Raw genomic sequence first — 27998 nt, 5'->3', positions numbered from 1 at the left:
TTGCTGAGGGGTTTCAAAAGGTAGAGACTAATGTGAATATCTGATGGGAGCAGCATCAAGGGGGCTGTGGGCAGAATCCTGGGGGAGACAGGAGCCTGAGGCCAGAACAAGGCTGGCTTCTCTCCTCTGGGTCTCCCCATGGTACAAAATCTCCCTCTTCGGTCATTTTCCTGTTTATAAATTTCAAGAGACTCATTGTTTACTGCAGGAGGGGGAACAGAATTCCTACCTAGGGACAAACTCCAGGACCAAGGAAGGTGGAGTCCCATGTCTACATCCAGGCTGGGGCCCTCCCTGTCCATGTCCCCTCTCAGCTATCACCAGTTCCTTGGCAGAGGAAGTTCTGTCTCCATTTTCTACTTATCAAAATACACGTCCTTCTCCTGGGCAGCTGATAAGGTACATCCTGACAGAGCCATCCTGCCTCCTTTGTACCTCCAAACTCTTCTGGGCTCCTATGCTTCAATGTGTCCTCTTACCTGGACACCACACCCCAAACTCTTCTGGGCTCCTATGCTTCAATGTGTCCTCTTACCTGGACACCACACCCCAAACTCTTCTGGGATCCTATGCTCCAATGTGTCCTCTTACCTGGACACCACAGCCACCCTCTGAGCTGTGCTCACCGCTGCACCTCTAACCCTCAGCTCCTGGTCCCCCTCTCTATCTGGATCCTCATATTACAGATATATATGTCTCTGCATACGCTCCTTCTCCAGGTCTATGTGACCGCCTATGTTACCTGCCCACAGTGATGTTCTGAGGCAAAGACCAGAAGCAGGCCCTACACAGAACCAGAAAATGCCTCTGAGAGGGAAAATGAGAGGGACTGAGTTGTCATCAAGAAGATACACTCAAGTTCACAGTCACGTTGTTTGCTACAACCCAATGAAGGGAGGGGCCAATCAAGTGTCAGTCATTGATGAAAAGCTAAACAAAATAGGCTATATTCATAAATATAGCATAATTCACCTTAAGAAAGATTTTTGATGTGGGGCAGTGGTGGCACATGCCTTTAATCCTAGCACTCGAGAGGCAGAGGCAGGCAGATCTCTGTGAATTTGAGGTCAGCCTACAGAGAGAGTTCCAGGACAGGCACTAAAGCTACACAGAGAAACCTTGTCTCGAAAAAACAAACAAAAAAGAAAAAGAAAAGAAAGATTCTGACAGATGCTACAATACAGGTGAACCTTAGGACATCTTCAGCAATATATGACAGTTACATGGGGACATATATTATGTATCTCCATTTACGTGAAATACATAGAACAGTCAAAATCATAGAAAAAGAAAGTAGAATTGTGGCCGTTGGGAGCTGGAGGTTGAAGAATGGGAAATGACTGTCTAACTAGAGCCTAAGTTGCCACTGAGATGAAAGGGATAGACTGGATACTGCTACATAGTGTAGGAACAAACCTAGTAACACCAAACATTCTTAACAATGGTCAATTTTGTGATGCATAGTATCAACATTTAAGAAATTGAAACAAGTTTTTAAATACACTAGACAACAAAACTTAGGGTTCACTTCATTCTACATCTTGTAGATACACAGTTGCCATTGGGGACTTCCACAGTATGTGACAATCAAGGGTGCTCAATTGGTAAAGTGTCTTTTGAACACAGAGAGGCAGCTTGTAATCTAATCTGGGAGGAAACACGATGAAGTGTAAACTAGGAGGCTGAAGCATAAGCCATAATTCAGCGCGACCTCTGGGAACCTCTCGGACATCCTCCCCTTTTCTAAAAATGACACCAAGAAGTAAAGTATGACTACTAGTGTGTAGGATCGTACGAAGGGCTGACCCCACCTTTTCTCCAGTTCAAAAACAAAAGTCTGATAAACACTTCACGAGCACTGCTATGACTTAACATTCTTCGCCACACATCCCTATGACTCAGCGCTTTGGCGTTCAGTCCAGATAAGTGAACCAACAGGCTGACTCCACAGCCTGAGAGGCTCTCTGGCTCCTCCATGTTGTACAACACCACCTGGGCCACGGAAGACCTAACGCACACCTGCTCAGGGCTTTATGACGCCGCTGCTTGGCAAAAGTGGGGCCTCACCCCAAATGAGTTTGGCTTTTTGTCAAAAGAGAGGTAGAAAGATGTGAAATGAAGCAAAGGAAGGGGGGAGGGACGGGGAGAGGGAGAGAGAATGACTAAATATGAACAAATAAATAAAAATGAGGCAGACTAGAGAAAGCTCAGGGTACAGGGTCTACAGAGCTTTGCTGCAGTGACATGTGACACGTGTGTGTGGTGTGTGGTGTGTGTGTGTGTGTGTGTGTGTGTGTGTGTGTACATGTGTGTGTTTCTTGACAATGGCAGCCTAGGGCTACTGGAAGCGGGCCCAGGCGCACAGATCCCCTTTCAGAAGTATTCACATTTGGGTTCCTGAGCTACAGCAAGCATTTTACCACATGGAATGTATTTTAACTCTGCACAGGAGTTTTACAAATTATCGAGCTGGTGCAAATATGGTAGCAGAGGCATAGGTGAAAAAAGGCATAGGTAAGAATTTGCAAAATTTTTCCAGTTTCTGATGTTCAGGGGCATTTTCTGAGATCTTTGGATGACATGGAACTAATGCCTACGGTCATATTTAATTATTCCAAAAGAAGCCTCGAGAGGACCCTGCCAATAGCACACTGGGTTGGAACAGCCAGGTAAGTTACAGGATGAGTGTCTAGGAAGGAAGGGGAGACCTTCGCTTAAAGCATATAACAACTAAAATGGTCTTCCTACAATCCTTTACCCCAGCCAGAGAAGAATCAGTCCCATCTTTAGTCACAAGGTTCCAGGGAGTTCCCCAGCTCAGGGAACTGCACGCCTAGCCTAGAATATGCCAACCCCAATCCAGGCTGGAGTTCGCAGGGAAGGAAAAGGAGCCAACTTATGGGGACAAGGATGAGAGTAAACAGGGCTTACAAGAGGACAATAAGGACAAGGACAATCATTGTGCTGTGAGGAAAGGACAATGACAGTGTCCTTAGGGCTCCTGGAAGGCTCCTGTCTGAGCTGGCTGTCTCCAGATCCCAGCACCCACCACGGTGCAGCTTTGCAACAAACTCCTTTCTTATTTGTTAGTATGATTTGCGATGTTGTCAGTTCCTTGTAAACCAAGTGTCATGAGAGGGCTGGTGCAGACAGCAGGCTGGAGGGTCTGGCACAGCAGTCATGGAGTCCGGCGGAAACTAGTCCCAGCAGCTCCATAACCACCATCCTTCACAGAAATTCATGGCCTGTTAGTCTCTGGTCACTTATGTGGAGGGAGCTATGCCACTGGGAACAGGCAGCCTTGAGTCAGGTGAGCAAAGAGAAGAACAAAATGACTAACTCCCATCACTCTGGGAGACGTTCAATGATTACTGTGGCCGAAGCCAATAATAGCCTTGGAAAAGAAAAAAAAACTGCCCAAGGTAAGACTCTAGGTAGAACTGTCCTGCTCAGAATTTCACTCTGCTTTCCACCTAGCCCTGCAGTGAGCGACGGTCACCATGGCCACCTCTCAAATTCCATTCTTGATCGGGCTGTCTCCCAGTGCAGCTCAGTCAGATGCTGGAGTGTGCTACTCGCTCTCCACCACACGGCATTCTTCTCACATGTCTTCCTCTTCCGAGCCGTGAGCCTCAGGCCCTGTGGCCAGTGACCTGTTCAGTCCTCAGATTAGAATCCTACCCACCAGCCAACCAACCGCAAGAGGATCCTGGGTGACCTGACTGCTACACCACCCTGGGTGCAGGATTCCCGCGGACAGGGCACACCCTGCTTTTGGGGCACACCCAGCTTTTCAGGGAGAGATACCTCCACCTCCGTGCCCTAGTGAGATAAGCTACCCTTTCAGGTATGACCCTCTCATCTCCTTCATCTCTGGGCTTCTCATACCTGGCAGCCCTCACCCCACCAGCCAGGTACCTCCTGTTTGCCAGGCGGAGGGGTGGGGCAACACCTCCCTGGTGTTCTGCCCTCTCACCACCTGGAGGTAAAGCAGCAGGTACCCCACCCTGCCAATGAGGAAGCTGGAAAGAGTAATCTAGATTTGATAAGCTGGTTCCAAGCTGGAAGCACTGGCAATGCCAACCACACCCGCCAACCGAAAAATGCTCCCCCACAATTCACCAAGCCACCCATGTTCAAGGGGCTCAGGCTTGTATGGTAAGAGTTTGTGGGTCAAAGACCTCTAGTGGGGAGGCAAACAGACTGCATTCTGGGTAAGTGTTGCCATCGCTGAAAGGAATCAGATGATAACTGAGCTGACTTGGGCTGAACAGGAGCCAGTGGGCTGAAGAATAAAGTGAAGGATGTTCCACGTTAATGGAACAGCTTAAGTAATGTTGAGGAGAAACTGAGCCCGGCTAGGAGCTAGAGCGGTCCCCTCCAACCAAAGAGGTATCGAGGAGGAGCAAAACGGTAGGTAGATCTCAGGTGAAAGCCAGGCATCTTAGGTAGCCAGGGGAGCCCTGAAAGGCCGCAAGCAGAAGCACATGGCCGGTTTGCATCTTAGTGTTTCTGGGTCTGTAGTTTCAAAGGCAGTCAGATGAAGCCAGTTAGGGGTCTACAAAGGCCAATGGGGCAGAGATCAGAGAAATTTGCCCAGAAAGAGAACACCTACCCCTACAGAGTTGCAGAATGATACACCTCAACTTCACATCAGGCAAACATACACTTAGGGGAATTCTTAGACCACAAGATCATCTGCTAAGTCGTAAAAGTCAGTAGGTGATAAGAACTGGACACATCAACTGCTCCTCAGCTCCATTCTATGTAAACTAAAGACAAGAAGGTCCTACTGATATGCTGGACAAGAAGGTTCTATGGATATGACATCCCATACCCAACAAGATCTCTGTCTAGCCTATGGGTACCAGGAAAGTAGGCAGTGGATGTACATTCTGACCCTAAGGTTTTCCAAATCTGCTCTTTCAGCCTTGTAGAAATGTAATTAGCACTCCCAATTTTAGCAGGAGAGCAAATGAAATGCTAGAATGTTCCTAAAGACCAGTCTTTTCTACCCATGCCCAGGGAAGTGGCGTCAGGGCCTCATGCCCTACCCCAGGTTGTCAATGTCTGGCTTGGTTTCAGAGCTCCTGCGTGATGTCCCACTGCTCCATCTCAGACCCCTTCTTACACCAAGCACCTTCAGGTCCCCAAGCCACCTCACAGGGAGCCTTCCTCATTGAAAATCCATAGCATCTGTAATGCTTGGGCCCGGGCCTTGTTCACCCCACCTTTCTGTCTGTTTATCTTTCTCTAGTCCCCATGTCATTACATCTCTGGTAAACTGTGTTATCTTCTGCAGATCTAGCTCACCCAGCCCAGCCCACTCCGCACATCTCACCACCACACCTTGATGCTGCAGCGACAGAGAACGTTTTCAAAGACTGAACTCTCACCTCCTCCTATCACCAACCTGATCAGTAGATCGATGGTTTCCCCTTTGCTCTGGAATTGCAAAAAAAGTTCTTAACGTGGGCTCTAACCCTGGCCCTTGTCCTATTCCCATACCGAAGATGGGCAACCTAGGTTCCTGCATGCCACAAGGCCCTTGCAAATGCTATCTGCCCTCTGGGACACTCATACTATTCTCCTTTGCCTCTCTCCCCATACACAACCCTTAGTCCATCTCAGATACAACAGCACCTCTAGGTCAGGCTTCTCTGTTCTGGCTTTTCATTCTCCCTTCTTTCCATACACTTATCTCAGTTAGAAATTAAAAGAGTATGACTTGACCAGTTAGGGTGTGCTTCCCTCATTAGCCTGCCTATAGGTCTATGAAAGTTGGGCTATTTTCTCCCAGCATTGTATCCCCAGCACATGGCACAAGGCCAGGTTCAGAATATGCACATGTAAAAAGGAGGGAAAAAGGAAAGGCTGGGGGGTGGGGGCAAGCTTGCACTTGTTTCTGTAACAAATGCTTTCTGAAGAAAATAGTAATCCCTGGTCTGTGATGCTCGCCAGTTTCCATGATGGAAACACCTAAAAACCCCTGGATGACCAACTGGGAGCCACCAATGTTATGTTATTGAATATGAAGATGGTCAGAGATGCCCACAGTGTCTCTGGCATACCAACCACTGGCAATGCCAGGACAACAATCGAAAATCCAATGTGCTTATAAATAATACCAACTCTTTGACTCAGCTCTGCCTTGGATCAAAGGCCAAGATGAATCAGTACTTGCAAAAACTGCTAAGGACAGAAAAAGAGCTTGAAGTGGCTTCTAACAGTAATACTGCCCCAAACTATTCAGAAAATAGATGATGAAAGAGCTCTTAGGGTCCTACAGCCCTGGAGAGTGTCGTATTCCCTGAAGGAGAGCATCAGACCTCTCTACAGCCTCTCAGTCCTGGCCTCTGCACAGCTGAATTGAAGGTTAGGAGCAAGTCTGCACAAAACGTGGGCTCTATCGGTGTGCAAGCAGATCTAGAAATGCACCTTCAGAGCACCATAAAAACAAACCAGAGCTGCAAAGGGAAACTGAAGAGGAAATGAAATCATAAAACTATTAGATGAAAACATGGAATCTCCCCAATCATTCAGGACTATGGATGTCATAAACCTAGCAACACAAAACTCAGAAGCCATGGAAGGAAAGACTAAGTCACTTGACTCTATCCAAACCAAGCTGTGTGTATAAGCAAAGCACCACAAGCAGAATCAGAAGCTTGGGTAGTTACTCAGGGGGAGGCAGGCTCAGAGCCACAGTGCTCCTGTCAGTCAGTTGGGAAATAACCCTAGAACACTCATGCACAGGAAGGCAAACAGATGGGAGACCATTCCAAGGAAGGTGAATGCACAAAGATGGCGAAGCCACACACTGAGACAAGCACAAATCTGCAGCGGTGGTCCAACTTTATTTTCTACTTCCCAGACTAGCAGACATCTAAATGTCTGGCAACTCCCCAAATCATGAAAGGTGTGGGAAACAGGACCACACAAACCACGGATGAACATATAATTGGCTAAGTTCTTTATGAGGCACATCTACCAAATAACAATGCAAGGGGGTTCAACCCCTTGCTTCTTACATCTTGCATTTGTGCAAATGTTTCTGTGTGTAAGGATATCATATATATAAAACAGTAAAGACTAGAAATGACCCCCAATGCCTTTTTAGCGTGAGACTAGTTGAATAAATTATGATCCAGTCAGACAACAGAATACTATGAAGACATAAAAACGATATGATAGACACTCAACTCTGATATAAATAAGAGGTAAATATATAAATAAAAATAGAATATTTTTGTAAGGATACATAAAATCTGGCAACCATGTTGGGTGGTGGTAGCACACATCTTTCATCCCAGCACTTGGGAGGAAGAGGCAAGCGGATCTCTGTGAGTTTGAGGCCAGCCTGGTCTACAAGAGCTAGTTCCAGGACAAGCTCCAAAGCCTGTCTTGAAAAAGAAATAATCTAGCAACCATGTTGAAACTGAGGAGCACAGAGAACAAACACTGTGACTTATACTATGGCTTCTTTCCCCGCCCCCCAGCATCTAACTGTATAACTCTGGCTGACCTGGAGCTTACTATGATCTCCAGGCTGTCCTCACACCCACAGATATTTGTCTACCTCTGCCTGAGTGCTAGGACTAAAGTTATGCACTGCTTATACTATATTCTAAGCCATGTAATCCATTATCTATTATAGTTAATCAAAAAGAGAAATTTGCACAAAGATGTTCACTGTTGTGTTATGGATACCATATAAAAGCCCCTACTGGGTTGACAAAATGATACTAGGAGAATAACTCAAGAAATTTTAGTGCATCAGCAAGAATAAATATGAAATTTAAAATTCTTCTTAGGGGTTGGAGAGATGGCTGGTGGCTTAAGAGCTCGCTCTCACTGCTCTTACAGAGAACTTGAGTTCGGTTCCCAGCATGTCAGGCAGCTCAGAACCACCTGGAACTTTATTTCTAATGGATCCGATGCCTTCTTCTGGCCTTTCTAGGTATCTGCACACATATGGTACACACACACACACACACACATACTCACCACACACACACATGCATACACACACACCACTCACACACATGCACACACACACCACAGACACATGCACACACACCACTCACACACATGCACACACACACCACAGACACATGCACACACACACATGCACACATACTCACCACACACACACATGCATACACACACACCACTCACACACATGCACACACACACCACAGACACATGCACACACACACATGCACATATACTCACCACACACACACATGCATACACACACACCACTCACACACATGCACACACACACCACTCACACACATGCACACACACATGCACACACACACCACTCACACACATGCACACACACACACCACAGACACATGCACACACACATGCACACACACACATGCACACACACACCACTCACACACACATACACACCACTCACACACATGCACACACACATGCACACACACACCACTCACACACACACCACAGACACATGCACACACACACCACTCACACACACATACACACCACTCACACACATGCACACACACATGCACACACACACCACAGACACAGACACATGCACACACACATGGGGGGGCACAGAAGATGCACATAAAAACAAAATCAAGTTTTAAAAAAGTGTTTCTAAGGGTTGACAAATACTTTTGATATGATAGAGAATAATGACAGATTCCATTAAATAAGTACCCTGGAAGAGAGAAAAGCAGCATAAGTGCTAAGCATTTCAGAAGTGGAAACTAGTTACTCGTTAGGATAACACTGTGGACTATTTTAAAAATGATTGCCATTGCAATGATAGTAAAATTGGTTTTAGTCTTAATTACATTGTACTGAAGCCACCTTAAATAACTACTAGAAAAAGGATACAAATTACTTCCAGGATATTAAACAACTTAAGAGAAAGGTCAGAAATCTTTGCAAATTCATGAGAAGGCAGGAGATGAGAGGACAATTTAAACTCCAACTGTAGGGAAAAAAGACTTGGGAAAGTTAGCTGGCATTGCCTGATGATCAAATTCTAGTGATTACTCCAGAAGATAGTGAGCCTTGGCCACTACTCATGCAGAACAACACGGGATGAGTTGTGTCAGCCATTAAGAGCAACACTTTTACAGTCATGGAGCTAATTTTTTTCCTTTTAATTGAAATAATTTTTATTAAAATCTCAGCAGCATGAGAAACTTTGGGCTGCAGCACAGAAAATGAAGAAGGGAGTTTACTCCAGAGGCATCTTCAGAACCTCAAGCCTGCTGCGCTGGGAGAGGGATTTGTTTGATTCATCCGGAAGGCACTGCCGGCTCAGCCCAGCAGAGCAGAAGTATAAAATGCCAGGATGGAGATAAGGAAGTTGGTTGGATACCTGCTTCCTATGAGGAACTACTCCAGTATGTGTTCATAATCAGCGATGTTGCTATGTTGAGATTGGCCTTGGGTTACTATTCTTAATCAAAGGAAGTAATTCATGTAAAATGCTCCAGAAACTAGAAAGAGACACACAAAATAAAGGTGGTGCCAACATCACCACCACCATCATTTTGAAGGAACTGGAGAATCTAGGGTGAAAATTCTGATGTGTGTGTGTGTGTGTGTGTGTGTGTGTGTAACAAATGCAAGGATCAAGTCAAATGATGAAAACAATAAAGATAACTGGGCGTGGTGATGCAGGCCTTTAATCTAAGTGTTCAGGAGGCAGAGGCAAGTGGATCTCTGTGAGTATGAGGTCTACAAATCAAGTTCCAGGACAGCCAGGGCTGTACAGAGAAACCCTGTCTCACTAAAAGCAAAAACAATAAAGACACCAAGAGGAGAGATCTTAACACTCAAAATGACTTAGAAGAAACTGGAACTGTATTTCATGCTATCTGAGTAGAAACAGAAAAGTGTTCGCTGAACACAGCCTACTAGATAAAGCAGGGTGGCCCAGAGTCCACAGTCTTTAGACAGAAGTATGTCATATCTGCTAAAGGTGATGGTGCAGCCACCACAGGCTCCATTAGTGAAGGCAAGGCATCCATCCATCTCTCTTTTGGGGTAGATCATGCAGTGCCTACTTGTTTGTGTAATGGTACCACGTTTAAGAGGCATATTTTCTGTGCCGTAGTAAATATGGCTGATTTTGTTATGAGTGGAAGAGCTGAAGTAGGCAGACATGCTTCAGCCAGGTAAGAAACTGCTAAATAAAGCCAGACATACTGGTGCAGACCTTTAATTCCAGCCCTTGGGAGACAGAGGAAAGTGGATCTCTTTGAGTTCAAGATCAGCCTGGTCTACAGAGTGAGTCCCTGTCTGAAAACAAAACAAAACAAGACAACAAGAAGGGAGAGAGGGAGGGAGGGAGGGAGGGAGGGAGGGAGAGAGGAAGGAAGGGACAAATATGCTTTCTATGACGGAAAAAAGCATTCTCAGGAAGGAGCTTCAGGTTGGCATGAGAGAACTTAAGTATAACTCATCAAAGTTCACGTTTCTTTACCAGGAAGGGCAGGCTGGCCTGCTAGGGACAGAGCCCCATTTGTGGAGCTGTTTAAAATGAGGTAGTAAGTGCATGCCAGGGGTGTAGCTCAGATTCCAGGGGAACCACTTCATTCAACATCCTGGAGCTTTTCTCTTCCAACATCAGGTATGAAGGTAGCAATCGTGTTATCTCTTCCCAACCAACAACCAGCGCTGGGGGGACCAGGCTGTTTCACGAGCACACCTGCCTAGGAGCCATGCTGACAGCTGGACAGCCTATGGCTGATAGTGCACAACGTCTCCACACGGACAACAGGTAAAGGCTTCTTCTGTCTACTGTGTACAAGGCCGCAGCATCACAGTACGGATCTTACACTGGTCCATGGAGCACAGTCAGCAGAGGGAAAGGGCACCTTTCATGCCAAACTGCGCTGGAACCACTCTTTCCAGAATTGTTACAGAACAGAACATGGCGGCAAGGCAGTCCTCTACCTGAGCAGACTCATCTGTGAAAATCAAGATGTCCTTCCTAGCCTTTACAGTATGAGCAAAGTATGCCTCTAATTACTGTGCCCAGGCCTTCACTCCTTACTGTCATCTTGTCCACAACATGTGACTGCCATGTGTTGTCAGGCACTCCTCCCCTCCGCGCGGAGCCCTTCCTGAGTGCTAATTTTAAAAACTTGCCCAGCTTTCCAATATGCCTCTATATAGTCTGTTTTCGGGAACTATTTCTGGTCTTGCTTCACACCAGGCCTGGCAGGATGATAGCTGTCTCCTGGCCCCCACCGGTAGAGTACTGGTCTGCTTTCCCAACTTCCAACTTACCCTTTCAATCCATTATTCTTGCTTTATTCCAGAAAGGGGCTAAAAATACTCAGCAGTGTTGCCAAATCCTTACTCTGACAGGCATACCTGGTGATTTAAAATAGTTGGCGATTTAAAATAGTTGCCGTTATGAAAATTGTCTCTGCTGCTAAGCAAAGAGAAGATGAAGAAGAGAGGGGGAGAGCAATATTGCCCTTCGTGAATGGGGATGGGTTAGAGAAGGGAGAGGCTGTGGGGGATGAGTCAAGATGAGACATACTAGGAGACCTTCCCAATTATCTCGCAGAGCAGAGGGATCACTATGCCAGACAGTTCCCACAGGACCCAGTGCTTCTGGCCAGGTTGATACAAGATTAAAAAATGATTATGATGATGTAAGAGTTTCGTCTTACACATCCATGAACTACAACTGTTTACTAACACACACTGGTTGTGGGGATGGACTCCACACAGACAATTTATAAACTGTCCAAATCCACTCTCACGTTCAGGCAAAGTGTTTCCAACTGCTCAGAACTGCCCCATTTCTAACTGCACTGTTCAAAATGCAAAGGGGACAGAAACTACAAATGCTTCATAAATCACTTGACAAGGTGGCATTCACTATTTCCTACAGGCCAAAAAAAAAACTAAACAATATAGGTATCTAAGGTCTAACACTACCTACTGCCCATGCTTAGGGTGGCATCTATCCCTCACAGAACACTCCTGCTATATTACACCCGATGCAGGACCTCTACAAGGAACAGGGAGGACAAAGCGGGTACTAGGGACCAGCTCACCAGGTCTTAATGCCTCAGACCAGAGATCAGTTGCTCCACAGGGGCTGCGATGACACCAGGCAGGTTTCCCACATCCTTCCTATGCTATGGGGCTATTGACTGAAGTCCTAAGAAAACATTTGCGGAAACACCCTGACATTGAACTCTATAGTCAGATCTCTGAAAAGGACAACGCATAGTTGGGATGGGGTGGGGTAATAAGGCAACTTTTCAAAGGGCTCGGCTTCTTTGTCTATAACTTCATTTCTTTAACTGGCTTTAATCGGTTCAGGGCACGTGTGGGAAGGCTGAGGTATGCCAGAAAGAACATCCGAGAATAGAACACTATTTTTTATGGATAGTTAGTTCTTCGTGGGAGACAACAGGGGCAGGCGGCCCGCGGAAAGAACATAGCTATGGCCTGGCTCTAAGGAGCAGATATAGAAGAGGGACGGAGTCTTCCAGGGCCGCTGCGGAGCCATCAGTGAGTCTAACACCTAGCAAGATCCAGGAAAGGAGTTGAACCTTTTGGGGGAGGGGCGCCCTTTCCATATGTGCACTGGGAAAGAGTTTGGGTGGAAATTAGAAAAGGCTATATCGGTCCCTTGGAAGCGGATGCAGCGTCACGGGCACCGCAGAGGGCGGCAAACAGTCTTGGGCTTCACATCCAAGTAAGAGCATCTCCTTTGGGGGACAGCAGGGAGCCCAGTCAATGCGGGATTGTGAGTAAACAGGCTAGCATTTCGGGCTCCTCAGCTGGGTAGGCTCGGACCTAGATCTGCAGAGAAAGAGAGATGGAGCGCAGAGCAGAGGCAACCGAGGTCGGAAGAAAAGGGTTCACGAGAAGAACGCGGGGACGCGGCGGTCGTGGCCCTTACCTTGCTGACCACGTTCTGGACGAGGCCAGTGCGGATGCCGTAGTCCCAAGCGTGGCAGTCGCAATTTGAATCGTTGTTCCCCTTGCCTGGAGGGGACGGGAGGGGTGGCGTGTCGCTGTTGTTGCTTCGGTTGCTCGCGGTCCCCCAGGCAGCAGTGGAGAAAGGGGTGACTGGGGGACTGGTCCAATTGCCCATGTCGCCCCACCGGCCGGTGACAGTGGCACCCGCTAGCTCGGTGCCTTTGCCGGCCCCGCTGCACCAGAAGTTGGGCTGGTCCAGGAGGAAGGAGTCCGAGAACTGGCTGAAGCCAATGAACAGCGCCGGGATCCAGGTGAGCACCACCAGGGTCTTCTGGTAGCCGCCGCCCAGGCCCCCAAGGAAAGGCAGCACCGAGCCATCGTAGTCCAGCAACAGGAGGCTCGGGGCGGCTGCCGCCGCGCAGCAGCTCGAGTGCGGGCCGCCGCTTGGGTGCAGCGCCGGCAGCGGCTGGATCTCCGCGCTGCCGCTGGAGCCCGCGCGTCCTCCGAGGGGCGCCGAGGCCGCCGCGTCCCCGGGCGGCAGGGACCCGTTCTCCTCGGCCGGGGCCGGCTGCCGTCCGGCACCGCTACCCGCCGCGTCGCGCCGCCGGTCTATCGCCATGGCCAGGGCCCGCGGCTCCCGCAGAGGCGCATAGAGCGCGGCGGAGCTCGGCGGGCGCCCGGGCACAGCGCACCGGGCCGGGCGCCCGCAGCTGCCGCCGCCGAGGAGGGCCCGCGGCCGGAGAGAGAGCTCCGGGCCCAGCGAGAGTCAGGCCGTCCCCATGTCACCCGCGCACACCCGCGCCCTGGGCGCTGCGGCCCCGCTCGGGCGCCCGGCAGAGGCCGGTCGAGTCCTCAGCCGCTGCGGCTCATCCGCACCGCGGCCCGGGTGCCCGCCGAGCTCCGAAGCTCTCCGCTGCTGCGAGCCGGCTGGAGAAGAGGAGGAGGCGGTACCGCGCCGGACCCGCGCCCTTGTTGCGACTCGCGGCCCTGCGGACGCCGAGGCGCGTTGTGCCGGGGTCGCCGGCGGCTGCGGGCTGGGAGGTCCTCCACAGACTTGGGGCGCTCCCGGAAGCCGCGAGCTCGCAGCCAGCCTGCGGAGCCGGCCGCGCTCTCGGCTCACCAAACCGGCCTCCGCCTCCCGCCCCGGCCCGCCCCCTCTCCCCCCGCCGAGGTGGAGGTAACCGCGGCACCTGCTGCGCCGCTCCTGAGCGCGAGCGCCCCCTCTAGCCGAGCCGCGCCGCCGCCGCCGCCTGGACAGACGCAAGGGCGGGGAGAGGGACACCCCGGCCGCCGGAGGATCTCCGGCGGCGGGCGGGGGTCCCCACGGAGTCGGCGCTGGAGGGGGGGGGCAAGCGAGGGGACAAGGTCGTCTTCCAATCTCGAGTCCCACAAACACAAGGGACCCCACCCCGAGCACACCGGCTCTCCGTGACCTCTGTTCGTTTTCGAGGTGCCCGGTGGCTGGCACCCCACTCCTGGTCCTGAACCCGAGGATTGCCTGCCTTCTAAAACAACCCTCTGTGCTTTCCCCAGACTCAAATAAGGGTGCTTTTTATGGCTAGGGAGCAGAGGCAAGGGTGCGTATTTGCCAATTTTAGGTTATCAGTTCTTCACAACGCTGGGTCACACTCGACCCACTGCAGAACCCATCCCAAATCGCCATTTCTTTCCGTGCTTCAAAATGAATGTCAAATAAACACAGTGCTGGAAGGTTATACCCTCAACAAGAGACACACACACACGACACAGATGTGAATGAGGGCGGCTTGCCCCACCCCCTCCACAAGGTCTCGGATTCACAATTCCAACGCTGTGTGCACAGGCGCACACACATCTACACCTCACAGGAGATCCAAATGCTCTTGGCGCTCTGGACTCCAGCGGCAGCCTTGCCCAGCCAGCACTATATAAATAACACCAACCCTGCGGCAAAGGGCCGCATTAGCATATTTTCTCCTGCGCACGGGGCCTGACACCGATGAGAATTATGTGGCTTTCATCCTAGCTTCACTATATTCTGGAGACATTTCATATCCTGAGAAGTTTATTAATGGAATTAATGGAAATCTTAAATGGAGCAATCTATCTCTAGTCGTATTTAGCACAGGGAAAAAGAGAAACATGCATTCGCTTACTAAAAGCATAGCCTTCTAGTACACGTATGGAAAGCATTCTTTAAGCTTCTCCATTATTTGCTCAGCTGCATGTTGTATAATTTAGTGCTAGACATTAAAAAAAAAAACACATGCAGCTCAACGTTCCAGGCAACATGTACTTACTGCTGAAATTCTGGCACTCGGAGAGAACTATTTCTGACGACTGCCAGAGGGCTGGACTTTGGGGGACCCTACTGGAAACTCTCCTAAGTTGCTGGGCAAGGGAGATTAGATAACAACAGGCAGAAGAGACAGGCTTCAGAAGACACTAAAGGTCTGGGGAACCCAGTCTGGAAACTTCAGCATATTTAATGGCATATTTGAATGAGAATGTCATTATGATACCCATCACTTTGATTATAATCTAATAAAGTATTATTTTAAAAGATCAGTTGGGAGTGACAATGCACCCTGCCAATAATATGATAATGTTCTTTTTATTTTCAATTTTACCTTATTAGTTTAACTTTTCTTCCCCTCCTCCTCACTTGAAGAGCTAATACTTCAGAAATACTGAGCAGAACAGAGAGTCAGCACCCAATGAATGTTAGACATTTATTACTGGCTTCACCCATTACACACAACCTACATTTTCTTATCTGAATTGAAATGTAGCAGGCCAGGCTTTCTTTCCTTCCCCTTTAGTGCTGATTCTTTCAAAGGAATCCTGCTTGAGGTCTACTTCTTTACCCATCTGCTCACTAGGACTCTATTTGATGCTTTATAACTTATTGCAAAACAAAGCCATTGATTTTGATAATGGCTTGTCTAATTGAAACAATAACCACAGGGGACTTTGGAGGGGCTTGCTTTGAGATCCACCGTCGTTCAAACCTCAAATCCAGGGCTGAGGTGAAGTTAGATGCCTAACAAATGGCCGATTTCAGAGCCTTAGTCATCTAACTTCCAGTGCTCTTTCCTTCCAACCTGCAGGGTTAGAAGAGTTTACTGAGATGTTTGTTTGAATGGAATGACAGATACTTTGACTAGTATTGGCTTTGCTACATATGTATGTATCAAAGCATCCTATATACATTAAATATATACAATGAAATAAAGTTTAGATCCTTACAGAAAGTAAGCACTGTAAAATGAAGTCTGTTTGCCTTTTTAAGAAGAGCTGTTTATTAAGGTATGCTTTTAGGTGGGTGCAGCCCTGGCCCTGAAGGACCTTCATTTTGAGGCTCTTTGTTTTATTCCAAAGGGTAGCAACAATCTTCAAATGATGTATTCTGAGATTTTGGAGACAGATGGAAAAAATGGTGCCCTCTAAAGAGGAAACATAACTAAACCAACACCAAATGTTTGGAATTCAGCAGCAGCAGCAGCAGCAGCGGCGGCGGCAGCGGCCTTAACCCAGGCATTGTGATTAAGTTACTGATTAGATTAGGGGTTTCCCTAAATCCCCTTTGGAGCAACATTTCTCCCAAATCTAGTCAAGAAGATTAAAATGTAACTAATTTAAAATAAACTGGCCTTCTGTTTATTAAAAAGCATCACACATGACCTCTTGATGAGCCCTAGAACAAAAGGAGTAAAGTGGAATTGACATTCCAGAGTGGAAGAAGGCCACCAAGGTGAGTATTTAAAGGCCACTTCGCTCATATAGAGAAGCCCAAAAGACACCTGCCAGCAACAGCCCGGTCCTTAATCTTCTGCGTGGCCTTTGCTATTACCGACTGTTTGTCTTGCCTGCCTACTGATTTTGTTACCTTCCACCTCCAGAATGGAAGCACCTTGTGGTTCCCTTACTCAGCTGCATTCCTGGGAGCTATGATAGCAGGGCCTGGCACTCCTGAGAGTCTCTGTGCATACTTGTCAAATGACAGAGTGCACCCAGCTGTGATCATCTGATGATTCCATCTATTCAGATCAACAACTGGCTTTACTTTGAGTCTTAAGTCATTAAGCAACCTTTTCAAATTTGTTTAATCTCTCAAACATAGTGCTCTGCTGCGCCAACATGAGAATTCAGATGCACTTGACAATTGCAGGCCTTGTGAGCTACTGTGGTTAATGGATTATGATAATGGTTATCATATGAAGTTGTCATTGGCTTGCAGATAAAGTGCAGCCCGCAGGTTTTCCAAAAACATTGCTCCAGCATTTCAAAATGGAAGAACTGAATGTGTTTGGGAATTCTCTCAGCACAGCAGAAGTCTGGTCCTCTCCTTACCCATATTTGTGGGGCCATGCTCCTTTGAAATAGTAGGAAAATGTTCCCCAGCTTGTCTTTATTCCTGCCTGGTACACACGCATGTCATCATCTGGGTCAGGAAGCATCTACATCTGAGTTCATGACCCTAATTCGTATTAGCTTCCTGGGTGCAATGTCGTCGTCAAGAAGCGGAGTCATCCTTGCTTCCTTTGACGCTCTCTTAAGTAATCTATCACTTTGCAATTCTCCCAAACCGAGAAAAGGAAAATATAAAAATATAATGCAACCTAGTTAGCAATATACTAGGAAGAGTCTCCTTCACCCCCACATCCCGCTCTGCTTGGAGATAGCAGGAGAACAAAAAAAATGATTTTTGACTTGCTTCTAAAATTGAGGGACACCCAATTTTGAAAGTTAATCCCAAGGAATTGGTGTCAGAGTTAACTAACGTGGATCAGAAACCATGTCATACTAAATGGATTGCAGATTGTTTCTGCTTGGCTGTTCATTTTCTTTATATTTGAATTATAGGTGGGCAGATCATAAACTGCATCGTCTTTTGTTTTATGGCAGCTTCATTTCTTCCCATCAGATACTTGCTTGAAAGATAGGCTGCCTTGTTTTCCGAGACTGTTCCCTTATGGTGATGTGAAGCAACTCACAGCTATAGCTGTGTATATAGTATTCAAACATTATTTTTTATCATCCTTTGGCTTCTGGATTGTCAACTCTTACTCTTTAACAAGGAACTTGACATTTACAAAACCTATCATAAATCAGAATGAAAAAGCTACTTCCATTCTCTGGCAGCAGAAGTAATAAAAATGTCACACAATCTCTTCTAAGGAAAGCTGCAGGGAATACCTGGAGAAGCCACCTGCTTGTCTACCGCAAACCAAATTTATCCTTCCTGGCCACAAATCACAAGAAAATTATGAAGTCTTCCACATAAAAAGCTACTCCACTGCCATTGGGATCAGCAGGGCCCAACTGCTTTCAAAAGCTTGGTTAAAACTTAATTTCAAACTGGGTGGATGGTGGTGCACGCCTTTAATCCCATCACTTGGCAGGCAGAGGCAGGCGGATCTCTGTGAGTTTGAGACCAGCCTGGTCCATAGAGCAAGTTCCAGGATGGCTAATGCTGTACAGAGACACCATGTCTCCAAAACCAAAGAATAACAAAAGCACACAAACAAACAAAATACAAGAGCAACAAAAGCAAAAACCCTTAATTTCAAACTCTTTTACTGAGTTAAAAAGTTCTCCTATCAAATGTATGTGGAACTTGGTGTTGGTTTTTTGGTTGGTAAGCAATCTGTTGCATTTACGGGGGCAGCTGTTGGAGAAGGAAAATACAAGAGTGGTTGCCGGACCGGGCCTTACAGAGAAGCTGTCAATGCCTCGCTCTAGCACCAGAACAGCCACCTTCTGTTTGAGGAGACACACCCTGAACCTGGCTTCTAGAGTGAACACTAGGTTTTGGCTATGAGTGAACAATGTATAGATTATCACTGCCGTGCAGACTTTGGGGAAGGACAGTTCAAGTAACAGATTTAGGGCAAGGAATTTTCACTTCCTAAGATGGGTAAAGAATGTTCTTTAAACAGCCCTTTGTATGTATCTCTTCCTACTGGAATTCAAATAAAGAAAACCCAGCAGGTGGTCTGGATTTTCCTAGTCAAATCAAAGGTCAGTAAATACTTTGTTTTACAATGACTAGAACGTACAGAAAGATAATCAATACCCCTAAAATACCGATGCACTATAGACCCAGAATATACCTTATGAAACTACATGCTTTACCCAATGTATTTTTGTTGTTTTTAATATAAACTTTATGTATTTGTTTATTCATTTTAGTATTTATTTATTTATTATGTACACAATATTCTGTCTGTGTGTATGCCTGCAGGCCAGAAGAGGGCACCAGACCTCATTACAGATGGTTGTGAGCCACCATGTGGTTGCTGGGAATTGAACTCAGGACCTTTAGAAGAGCAGGCAATACTGTTAACCACTGAGCCATCTCTCCAGCCCCTGTTTATTCATTTTAGAAACAGAGACCTTGTAACCCAGGTTAGCATTGAACTCATAATCCTTTGGCTTTTTTAGCCTCCTGAGTAGTTTCAACTGTAAGGGCATGCCATCTTAGTGGCTTTACCCATTTATGTTTATAGTTTTTGCAATAGAAATAATAACATTTAATTTAAAATCCTCTAAGAGCACTTGGGAGGCAGAGGCAGGTGGATTTCTGAGTTCAAGGGCAACCTTGTCTCAGAATGAGTCCCAGGAAAGCTAGGGCTACACAGAGAAACCACATCTCAGGGGAAAAAAAAAAGAACTAGCTAAGTAACTGACTAAATGAATAAATACAACCCTCTAAGATGGCCCACAGTTTAGACAGAAAATAATATCCATGGCACTAGGCAAAAAAATAAGTTTTTTTCTCTTGGAAATGCTGGAGGTGGTGCCTAGGATCTGGAGCAGCCTAGGTGAGTATACTACCACTGAGCCACTTCAGCCCTAGATCAAAGTTTTACATGCAATGGTGCTGATTACATAACTTGGTTAGTCATAAATCATAAACTTTTCTTGGGTTGAAAAATAAGCTATGCGGATAGTAAATGTCCCCCTGAAGCTAGAGTGTTGAAGACTTCATCCCCAGGGCATCAGTATTGAGAGGCAGGCTCTTAGGGGGTGGTCAGTCATGGATTAACCCAATTATGAACGCATAACTTAAGGAACCATTAGAATGTGGAGACTTCAGGCCCAGGCCCTGTGTCTTAGTTGGAGGAAGTAGGGTACTGGGGTGGCCCTGGAAGAGTATGCAAATATAGAAGTTGGCATTTCTTCTCCTGTCTTTCCGGAAGCCAAGAGGTGCCAGGTTTTCTCTTCCACACACTTCTGTCATAATGGACTAGTTCACATCAGACCCACACACAATGGAACCAAGCAATTATGGACCAAAACCTCTAAGAAGCAAGCTGACACAAAGCTTCCTCCATTTAGCTGATTCCTCTCCACTATTTTAAAAGAGCAACGGAAATCTATCACACAGTGTATGCTTACTGTTCCCAGCCTAAACTGTGGATCTTCTTACAGGGTTTCTAATTAAATTCTGTTGGTTCTGTTGCGAAAACTGTAGGTGTGTAAAGTCATTAAGATATTTTAATGAATTTTAAAAATGCATCCTTATTATATGTTATGTGTATGTGTATGCATCACAAGCATGCAGTCCCCATAGAGTTCCAAAGGCATCAGCTCTCCTGGTATTGGAGTTACAGATGCTTGTGAACCGCCATGTGGGTGGTGAGAGCCAAACATTCAGTGCTTTACACTGCTGAACCAGCTCCATAGGTCATGTTAGTGAATTTTTTTTAAAAAAAAAATGAAACCAAATTTTTGAACTCTGAGAATACTTTTTCTATCAATAAGGCAATTCATTACAATAATACCAACAAAGTCATCTAGCATTCAAAATGTAAGTGTCTAATACCACTCTCCACTGAAGGAGCCATATACAAAATCGGGGAGTGCAAGGAAGCAGGGAGGTTGTGCATACGCTCCACACTTAACCCATGTATTCACGGGAGTAAATCACAGAGACACGGGCACTGACTGAGAGAGCTGATAAGAGAAATGCTTGAGCTCTTGAGCAATGAGAGCAGTCAATCCCATAGAATGACAGCCCAGAGCATAGCATAGCTGTGAATGTATACTGAGAAAAAGAAGGGATCAAATAAATATGTATCATAAATAAATGACTGACAACACACACAGAGATGTTTGCACACTTGTGTTTACAGCCATTCTGGTCAGAACAGCTAAGAAACAGAGACAGCCCACACGCCCATCGACAGATGAATGGGTGTACATAATCCATATACAGAAAATTATTTTATCTCTTCATTAAGACAAATGAAATCATGACATTTGCAGGAAAATTGGATAGAACTGGAGATCATTATGTTCAATGAAATAGGCCAGACCCAGAAAGACAAGGACCACATTTTCTCCCATATCCACAGTCTAGTTTTAGAGTTACACATGCATCTCTGTGTGTGTGTGTGTGTGTGTGTGTGTGTGTGTGCATGTTATGAAAGTAAGGAGGAAGGAACGATCTTAAGTGGGGGATAGGAGAGGGGAAGAAAGAATGACGACATACAAGTAGCAAGGAAGCAGAAGGGGGAGGGAACTCATCGGGGAGAGGGAGAAAGCGGGTACAAGGGGGAAAAGATGAGAAAGAACAAAACAATAATGGTATCCGTGTATGAAAATATAGAAATGAAATATTACTTTGTATGTTCACTTCAAAATTAGTGAAATTAATGACTTAATGAAAATGGAAGAGCTGGTCGCTAACGCATAAGAATTATAACTTAGGGAGATGCTCGGCTGTCAAGGAAGTGGAACATGACTCCTCTCTTTGAGGGTGAGCTGCACAGAGTGACTTCCTGCCAGGAACACTGTGGGAAATAAGGGGAGGAAAACAATTGAAGATCCAGGCTTGCTAGAAAATCCTGCAAATACTTCCTCGGTTGGTTCCTAACCTGGAGACTTAGGAGTAGCAACTTTGAAGTCTGTCTTGTTCCATTTCCCTTTGTGTTTCCATATTCTATCACATTTTTACCATAAACTTAGGTGTACATTTGCTTTGTTTGATTATGTATTCATTTGTTTGTTTGTTTGAGTCAGGTCTCCGGTCTTGTGCAGCCCAGGATAACCTGGAACTCACTATGTAGCTGAGGATGACCTTGAACTCTTTATCCTTCTGCCTCAGCTTCTAGAGTGCCAGAATTACAAGAGTGTATCACCATACTCGGCTCTGAACACACATTTAAACCAAGGTTTTCTTTTGTTTATTGGAGCTTCCCCTACCTTGTCAAGCTCCTCAGTGATTCCATTTCTTTAAAGTTAACCTCTGGGGAAGCTGCAAAATTCATGGGTACAGAAGCACCAGCCCATTTTTCTAGTTAGTGTGACAAAGCAATTTGTAGCCTCCAGGTGAACGCTCTGTGACAGAGTCTTTTAACCATCCACAAAAACCCTGTGGATATAAATCTATCCACATTTGAGTAAAACTCCACTTTCTGGAATATGTTCCTAAAGGATAGAACCCCTGATTTGTCTCCCTCTGTAGCTCTATTTCATGTCACAGGGCCTGATTCAGAAGTATTTGATCAATGATGGAAGGAGGAAGGAAGGAAGGAGGGAAGAAGGGAGGGAGGAAAGGAGGGAGGAAGGAAAGTAGGGAAGATGGAATGACAGTATTTTTGCAGGGAAGAGGGCACAGTACCTTACAAGTCAGAGGAATAATGGGAGTGAAAGACCAGAGGAGGAGAAGATAAAGGCATGTCCAAAAATGTGTAAGATCTATGTGTCCGGATGGTGGATGGCCTTCCCACAAGGCAATTTACTTCCAGTAATTGCTATAATTTAGATCTGGAAAGCTCCCCAAGGCTAATGTTAAAGCCTTCATCTCTAGTCTATGGCCCTTCTGGAATGTTGTGAACCATTAGAGAGTAGGGCAAAGTGGAAAGAAGTGGGGTCACTGGGGCATCCCCTTGAAAGATACTGGGTAATGCTGTAGAGCAGGCTGTAGCTTCTAGGTGAATGGCCTTTGACAGATTCTTTTCATCAGCCTCCTCCTGTCCATCATCTCCCTGTTTATTGGGCACTGTCAGGTGAGCAACCTTCTCTTCCACCCTTCCCCACCAGGATTTGCTGCTTTGCACAGATGCAGAGGGGTCAAGGGCAAACAGCCACAGTCAGAAACCTTTGATAGTGTGAGATGAATTTGAAGTTGGTTATCTTATAGACAGCACAAGTTTTCAAAGGGAAAAATCCAATGGCTTCAGAGATGGTTCAGTGGTTACGAGCACATGTTGCTCTTGCAGAGAATCTAGGTTTGATTTCAGATAGATAGATAGATAGATAGATAGATAGATAGATAGATAGATATAGTGAGGGGTCACAACCATCTATAACTTCAGCTCCAGGGCACCCTCTTCTGACCTCTGTAGGTCCCAAGTATGCATGTGGAACACAGACATACATGCAGGCAAAACATCAATATATCAAATAAGTCTAAAAGAAAGAGGGGGGAACTGAAGGGAAATACATTTAATCCCACAAGTTAATTGATGTATGTTTCATATACATGATTCAAATGCTCAGCTTGATGGTGTGTGTGCACCTCTGAAGTCCAAACAAAACCAAAACATATCATTCACCTGCAGAATGGTCTAATATGTTCTTTGTGGCCGATCTCCTACTCCTCCACGATGCTCTAGACTATGGTCGGTGAGTTTTCTCCAATGACAGATTATATTTTTTGGCTCTAAAATCCTGAAGAGGTAGAACCAAGCAACAAATGCTTTTTCGTGTCTGTTTCTCTCACTTTGCACACAGCTTGTGAGATCTACTATTGTGTGGTTGTTGTCTGTACCAGTGTTTCATCCCTTTTTGATGCTAAATAATATTCAACTGTATATGATATGCCACATGCTCTTATCTGTTCTCCAGTTCCTGGGCATGTTGGTTATTTCCAGCTTGAGACCATCGTGTGTAGAATCACTGTGAACCTTCAGGGAGAGTTCCTTGTACCAACACAATTCATTTCTCTTGAGCATATAATCTAGGTATAGTTGGGGATTCAGTTGAACATGACTTAAGTAGCCCTAGTCAGTTTTGCCCATAATTTCCCAGGAAGCAATAAATAAACAAAAGCAAGATCTGGTAGTATAGATCAAGAGTAGAACTGAGCATCTGGCTTGAGCATCTGGCTTGAGCATCTGGCTTGAGCATCTGGCTTCAGAGATGGTTCAGTGCAAGCCTATCAAGTGCAAGGTCCTGGTTCAATCCTCAGCACTGCCAATAAATGAATTGAAAAAAATGAATGAAGGCACAAAATCTGAAAGAACAAAAGCAATCTATGGTGGTTTGAATGAGAAATGTCCCCTGTAGTCTTGGGCATTTGAACACTTGCTTCTCCCTTGTTGGCACTGTTTGGGAAGGTGTAGGAGGTACAGCCTCCCTGGAGGAAGAAGCGGGCATGGGGTTTTTAAACCTTCATTCTCACTTCCAGTTACTCTCTGCTTCATTCTTGTGTTTGAAGAGATGATCTCTGTGCTTCCTGCTCCTGCCACCATCCTGTCACTTGCTGCCTTGCTTCTTGGCCATGATAGCCTCTTCGGAAACCATGAATCCAAAACAAACTCCATCCACAAGTTGCTTTGGTCGTGGTGTTTTATAATAGCAACAGAAAAGAAACTAATACACAAAGACATTTGTGTAGAATATGCCTTTCACCTTGACTCGGGATCAAGCCCCTGATTAGACTCCTAACCTGATTACTTTCTTCTTCTGACCCAAAGCATCGAGATCCATGGTCTTGATGCCACTAAGACTGTTTTTGTCAGCAAGCCCCATTATGGACTATGCTCTATGACTGGTCTGTTTGCTTCTTTCTTTTGTCACAAAGTGCCCAGATGTCAGTTCCCAAACACAGGGACTGGTGCTTTTCCAGAAAAAGCAGGATTGGTGGTTGTATAAAAGGCCGTATCTCACTTTTTGAAAATGACACCTTTCTAGGTGTCACCAAGAATGTGACTTCTGTAAAGCTAGATCACAGTGAAGTCTGTGGGCTCTGCCTGCCAGTGGCTGAGCCAGGCACTATTTTGGAACCTAGCGCTGTGGCTCGCGGGCTCCAGGTCACCCATCTAAAAAGACTGTCCTTGGGTTGCTGTTAGAAAAAGAACTTAGGGCTGAAAAAAAAGCATCATCTGAGCAGACATGGAACAGCTTGTGTTCCCAGAAATTAAAGTAATGCGCACAGTCTTCCAGGACACAAGCAGCAATGGGGAGATGGCACTGTGTGTTTGTTATCAAGTCTGAGGCAAAATGGGGGTATTTTATATGTCAGTGTCTAAGAGTGAACTTATTTTAGGTCAACGTTCACACTTATTTAAATGGACATTGGTCTATAGCATCCTATCTACTCTTGCATGCATCAATATGCTTTTTACACACACGCCACAGAAAACCCATGGCAAAGTGGCTGTGAGAAGAAGGGGATTGATTAGCTCAGTGGCCGAGAAGCTGTGATTTGCATGGCTTTTGTCATGGTGGAATCCTGTCTCTCTGTCTCGGGCTGTGCGTTCTTTTCCATGACCCCCTATCTCGTGTTCAGTGGGGTGTTTCACCTGTTCCAGCACAGGGGATGTTTCTACAGACTTCAGACAGATCACCCTGGGGTCTGTTGGCTCTGAGGACATTGTTTGTTCCAGGTAGAGTTTGGACTATGGGGCTCTGATTAGCCAGGCCCAACTCCTCCATTAGAAATGCCCTCTTGGCCTAATCTGAACAATGGGGACTGGAAGGAGAGTAGTCGTTTCTTTTGGAAAATCAAGGCAACCAAAGGACAAAGAATGATGCCCACCCAGCTGCTCTTGTTATAAATGACGCACACATTCAGACTTTAAATATATAGCTGTTGTTCAGTGTCCCTAATCTAAAACAGAAGATAGATGAAGGTTGGCAAAACACTGTTGTTAGGATTAAGTGCCTGGGGTACCTGGCGGGTCAAGGTCAAGGTATGCCACAAAGATCACACCATACAAGAGATCTCACACAGAGATTTATTGGGGGTTAATTTAAGAGCAGAGACATGAGAGAGACAGAGACAGGGAGAGACAGTACCAAGATGCTAATCTAACTTTTGTAAGGAGAGTCTGTTCGCTCTTCTGGGTCTTGTAGCCAAAGACTGACACTGCCCTTAGGACTTCTGCCCCCAATAACCATGGGAGGAATCTAGGGTTATTGTCCAGGTGGTCACCCAAGATGGTCCTGCAGAGCCTGGTCAGCAAGTGAAACAGCCTGCTCTTCCAGGACTTGGCCGACAATGCCAGCTTTCTTGTGTCCTCAAAGATGTCAATATCCCCAGATAGCAGGAAGCAGTCTAAAGAACAAAGTGCCCCCATTCCTGACTAACCATCACCCCTTCCTAGTTTTTCACCTTTATAATAAACAAAAGAGAAGGATGTTAAAAATTAGGTGCTCCCACAGCTCTACGTCACCATCAGTCGCCAAATGCCCATTAAAAGTGCCCCATCAAGGCTCACTCTCTCAGTTGTTCTCTCACTCTGTCTGTCTGCCCGTCTCTCACTGCCTGATACCAGGACTTTGGAATGAAGCCAAACAGCAAAAATCCTAGCTCAAAAACAAAGCCTCACGCAGGGGTAATGGTCAGCAGTGGATACTTCTGCCTCCAAGGGTCCCAGAGACTCAGTGAAACATGCTGATAGAAAGGGATCTCTTAGCAATTTGGGGTAATGGATGGAAGGTCAAGCAATCTGTGGGCCAGAAGGTGGATCTGTTGTAAGGGAAATGGGCAAGTAGGGTCCTGGTGTGGCTCAGGCCCTGGGGCGGGGAGTGGGGGTGCCTGCACCCAGAGAGCCTACCAAGTCACAGACACCAATGTTGGGATGTAGCAGCGAGAGTACCTTGCAGGTTAGAGTTAAGCAATGCTGCAACAAAGATCACACCATGCAACAAATCTCAAGCAAGAGATTTATTGATGGGGAGTGCACAAAGGCCTTCTCATAGTGGAGACATAAGAGAGACTGAGAAAGGGACAGAGACAGACAGTGAGAGAGCAAGAGGGAACATGAGAGAGAGGTCTGTGTTGGTGGGAACCTTTTAAAGGGTACACATGTCGCACTTGGCAGCTCCTAATGACATGGCTGCTGGTGCTGGGTCACAGAAGGCAGGCTGTAGGAGCCCCTGATTTCTAACACGTCCCCCTTTTCAGGTTCTCCCACAGCCTACCTTGAGCAATTCAGCAGCTACATCATCACCAGTTGCCAAATGTCCTCTGTCTGCATCTCTCTCACACATCCTCACGCCGAGGCAGCCTTTTGCTCCCCACTCCTGCATAAATTTCTTGCATGAGATCTGTTGCATGATAGGCTCTCTGTCTCAGCATTCCTTGTTTCTGACCTACCAAGGTACTCCAACTGCTAAATTCCAACAACTATACTAGGAACAAATAATCTACTTGCCAGGATAACTCAGCAAATAAATTAGAGTGAACTAAACACAGCATGATCTCCTGTTGCTTCTATGCCAGCATCCTTGCTCCTAACTTTCCTGCATGTCCATTTTCTGACCCATGTTTCTGAGCTCCCCTGAGGTTTGGGGGTTATTAGTCTGTTAGAATAGAGTTGTTTTTAGCACATCGTCAGTGTCCTGTCTAAGATGAATAGGCCTTTTTATGTCTTCCCAGCAAAAATCACACAACACTTGCGCATATATATACACAAACATATATACATATGCATATGTACATATGATATTTGGATGATAAGACCCAAGAATAAACACAAAATTTATTTATTTTGAGCAAGAAAGATACTGTTAATCCAAAAGATGGGAGGAGAAAGGCCTCTGACTCAAATCATCAGGGCCAAATTAATAAAAGCAAGCTTTTAATTTAATTGGATGTAAGGAAGAACTGTTAGCAGCTTTCCAAATAGAAGATTAGGCAGGCAAAATAGGTGGATTACAGAAGCAGAACATAGCAAGTTTGTCATAATGACCTCTTGAAACAAAGACATGATTGCAAGGTAGTTATAACAAGAGGTAGCCATAAAAACCCCTTTGAAACAAACATAGGGTTGCAATACGGTTAATAATTTTTTAAAACCAAGATGTGATTACCTTTCCTAGAACAG

General features: G+C 46.1%; 1 protein-coding gene across 2 annotated transcripts in view; it reads right to left on the bottom strand.

Moving 5' to 3' along the window:
* The window catches only part of Slc22a23 (solute carrier family 22 member 23), a 153627-nt gene extending 139564 nt beyond the window's left edge, over positions 1-14063 (bottom strand). The window contains exon 1 of one of the 2 annotated variants that reach the window (XM_041632924.1): positions 12932-14063. In XM_041632924.1, the coding sequence (XP_041488858.1) occupies positions 12932-13570 (639 nt within the window). In that variant the 5' untranslated portion in view covers positions 13571-14063. The remainder of the gene's footprint in view (positions 1-12931) is intronic. The other variant, XM_041632925.1, reaches the window with a different exon arrangement.
* Positions 14064-27998: the final 13935 nt, after the last annotated feature.

The sequence above is a fragment of the Microtus oregoni genome, unplaced genomic scaffold (genome assembly GCF_018167655.1).
Source record: "Microtus oregoni isolate MIOR12 unplaced genomic scaffold, Mior012 000042F_ref0000377, whole genome shotgun sequence".
Lineage (NCBI taxonomy): Eukaryota > Metazoa > Chordata > Mammalia > Rodentia > Cricetidae > Microtus > Microtus oregoni.
The sequence above is the reverse complement of the archived record's forward strand: the minus strand, read 5'-3'. Positions and strand labels throughout refer to the sequence as shown.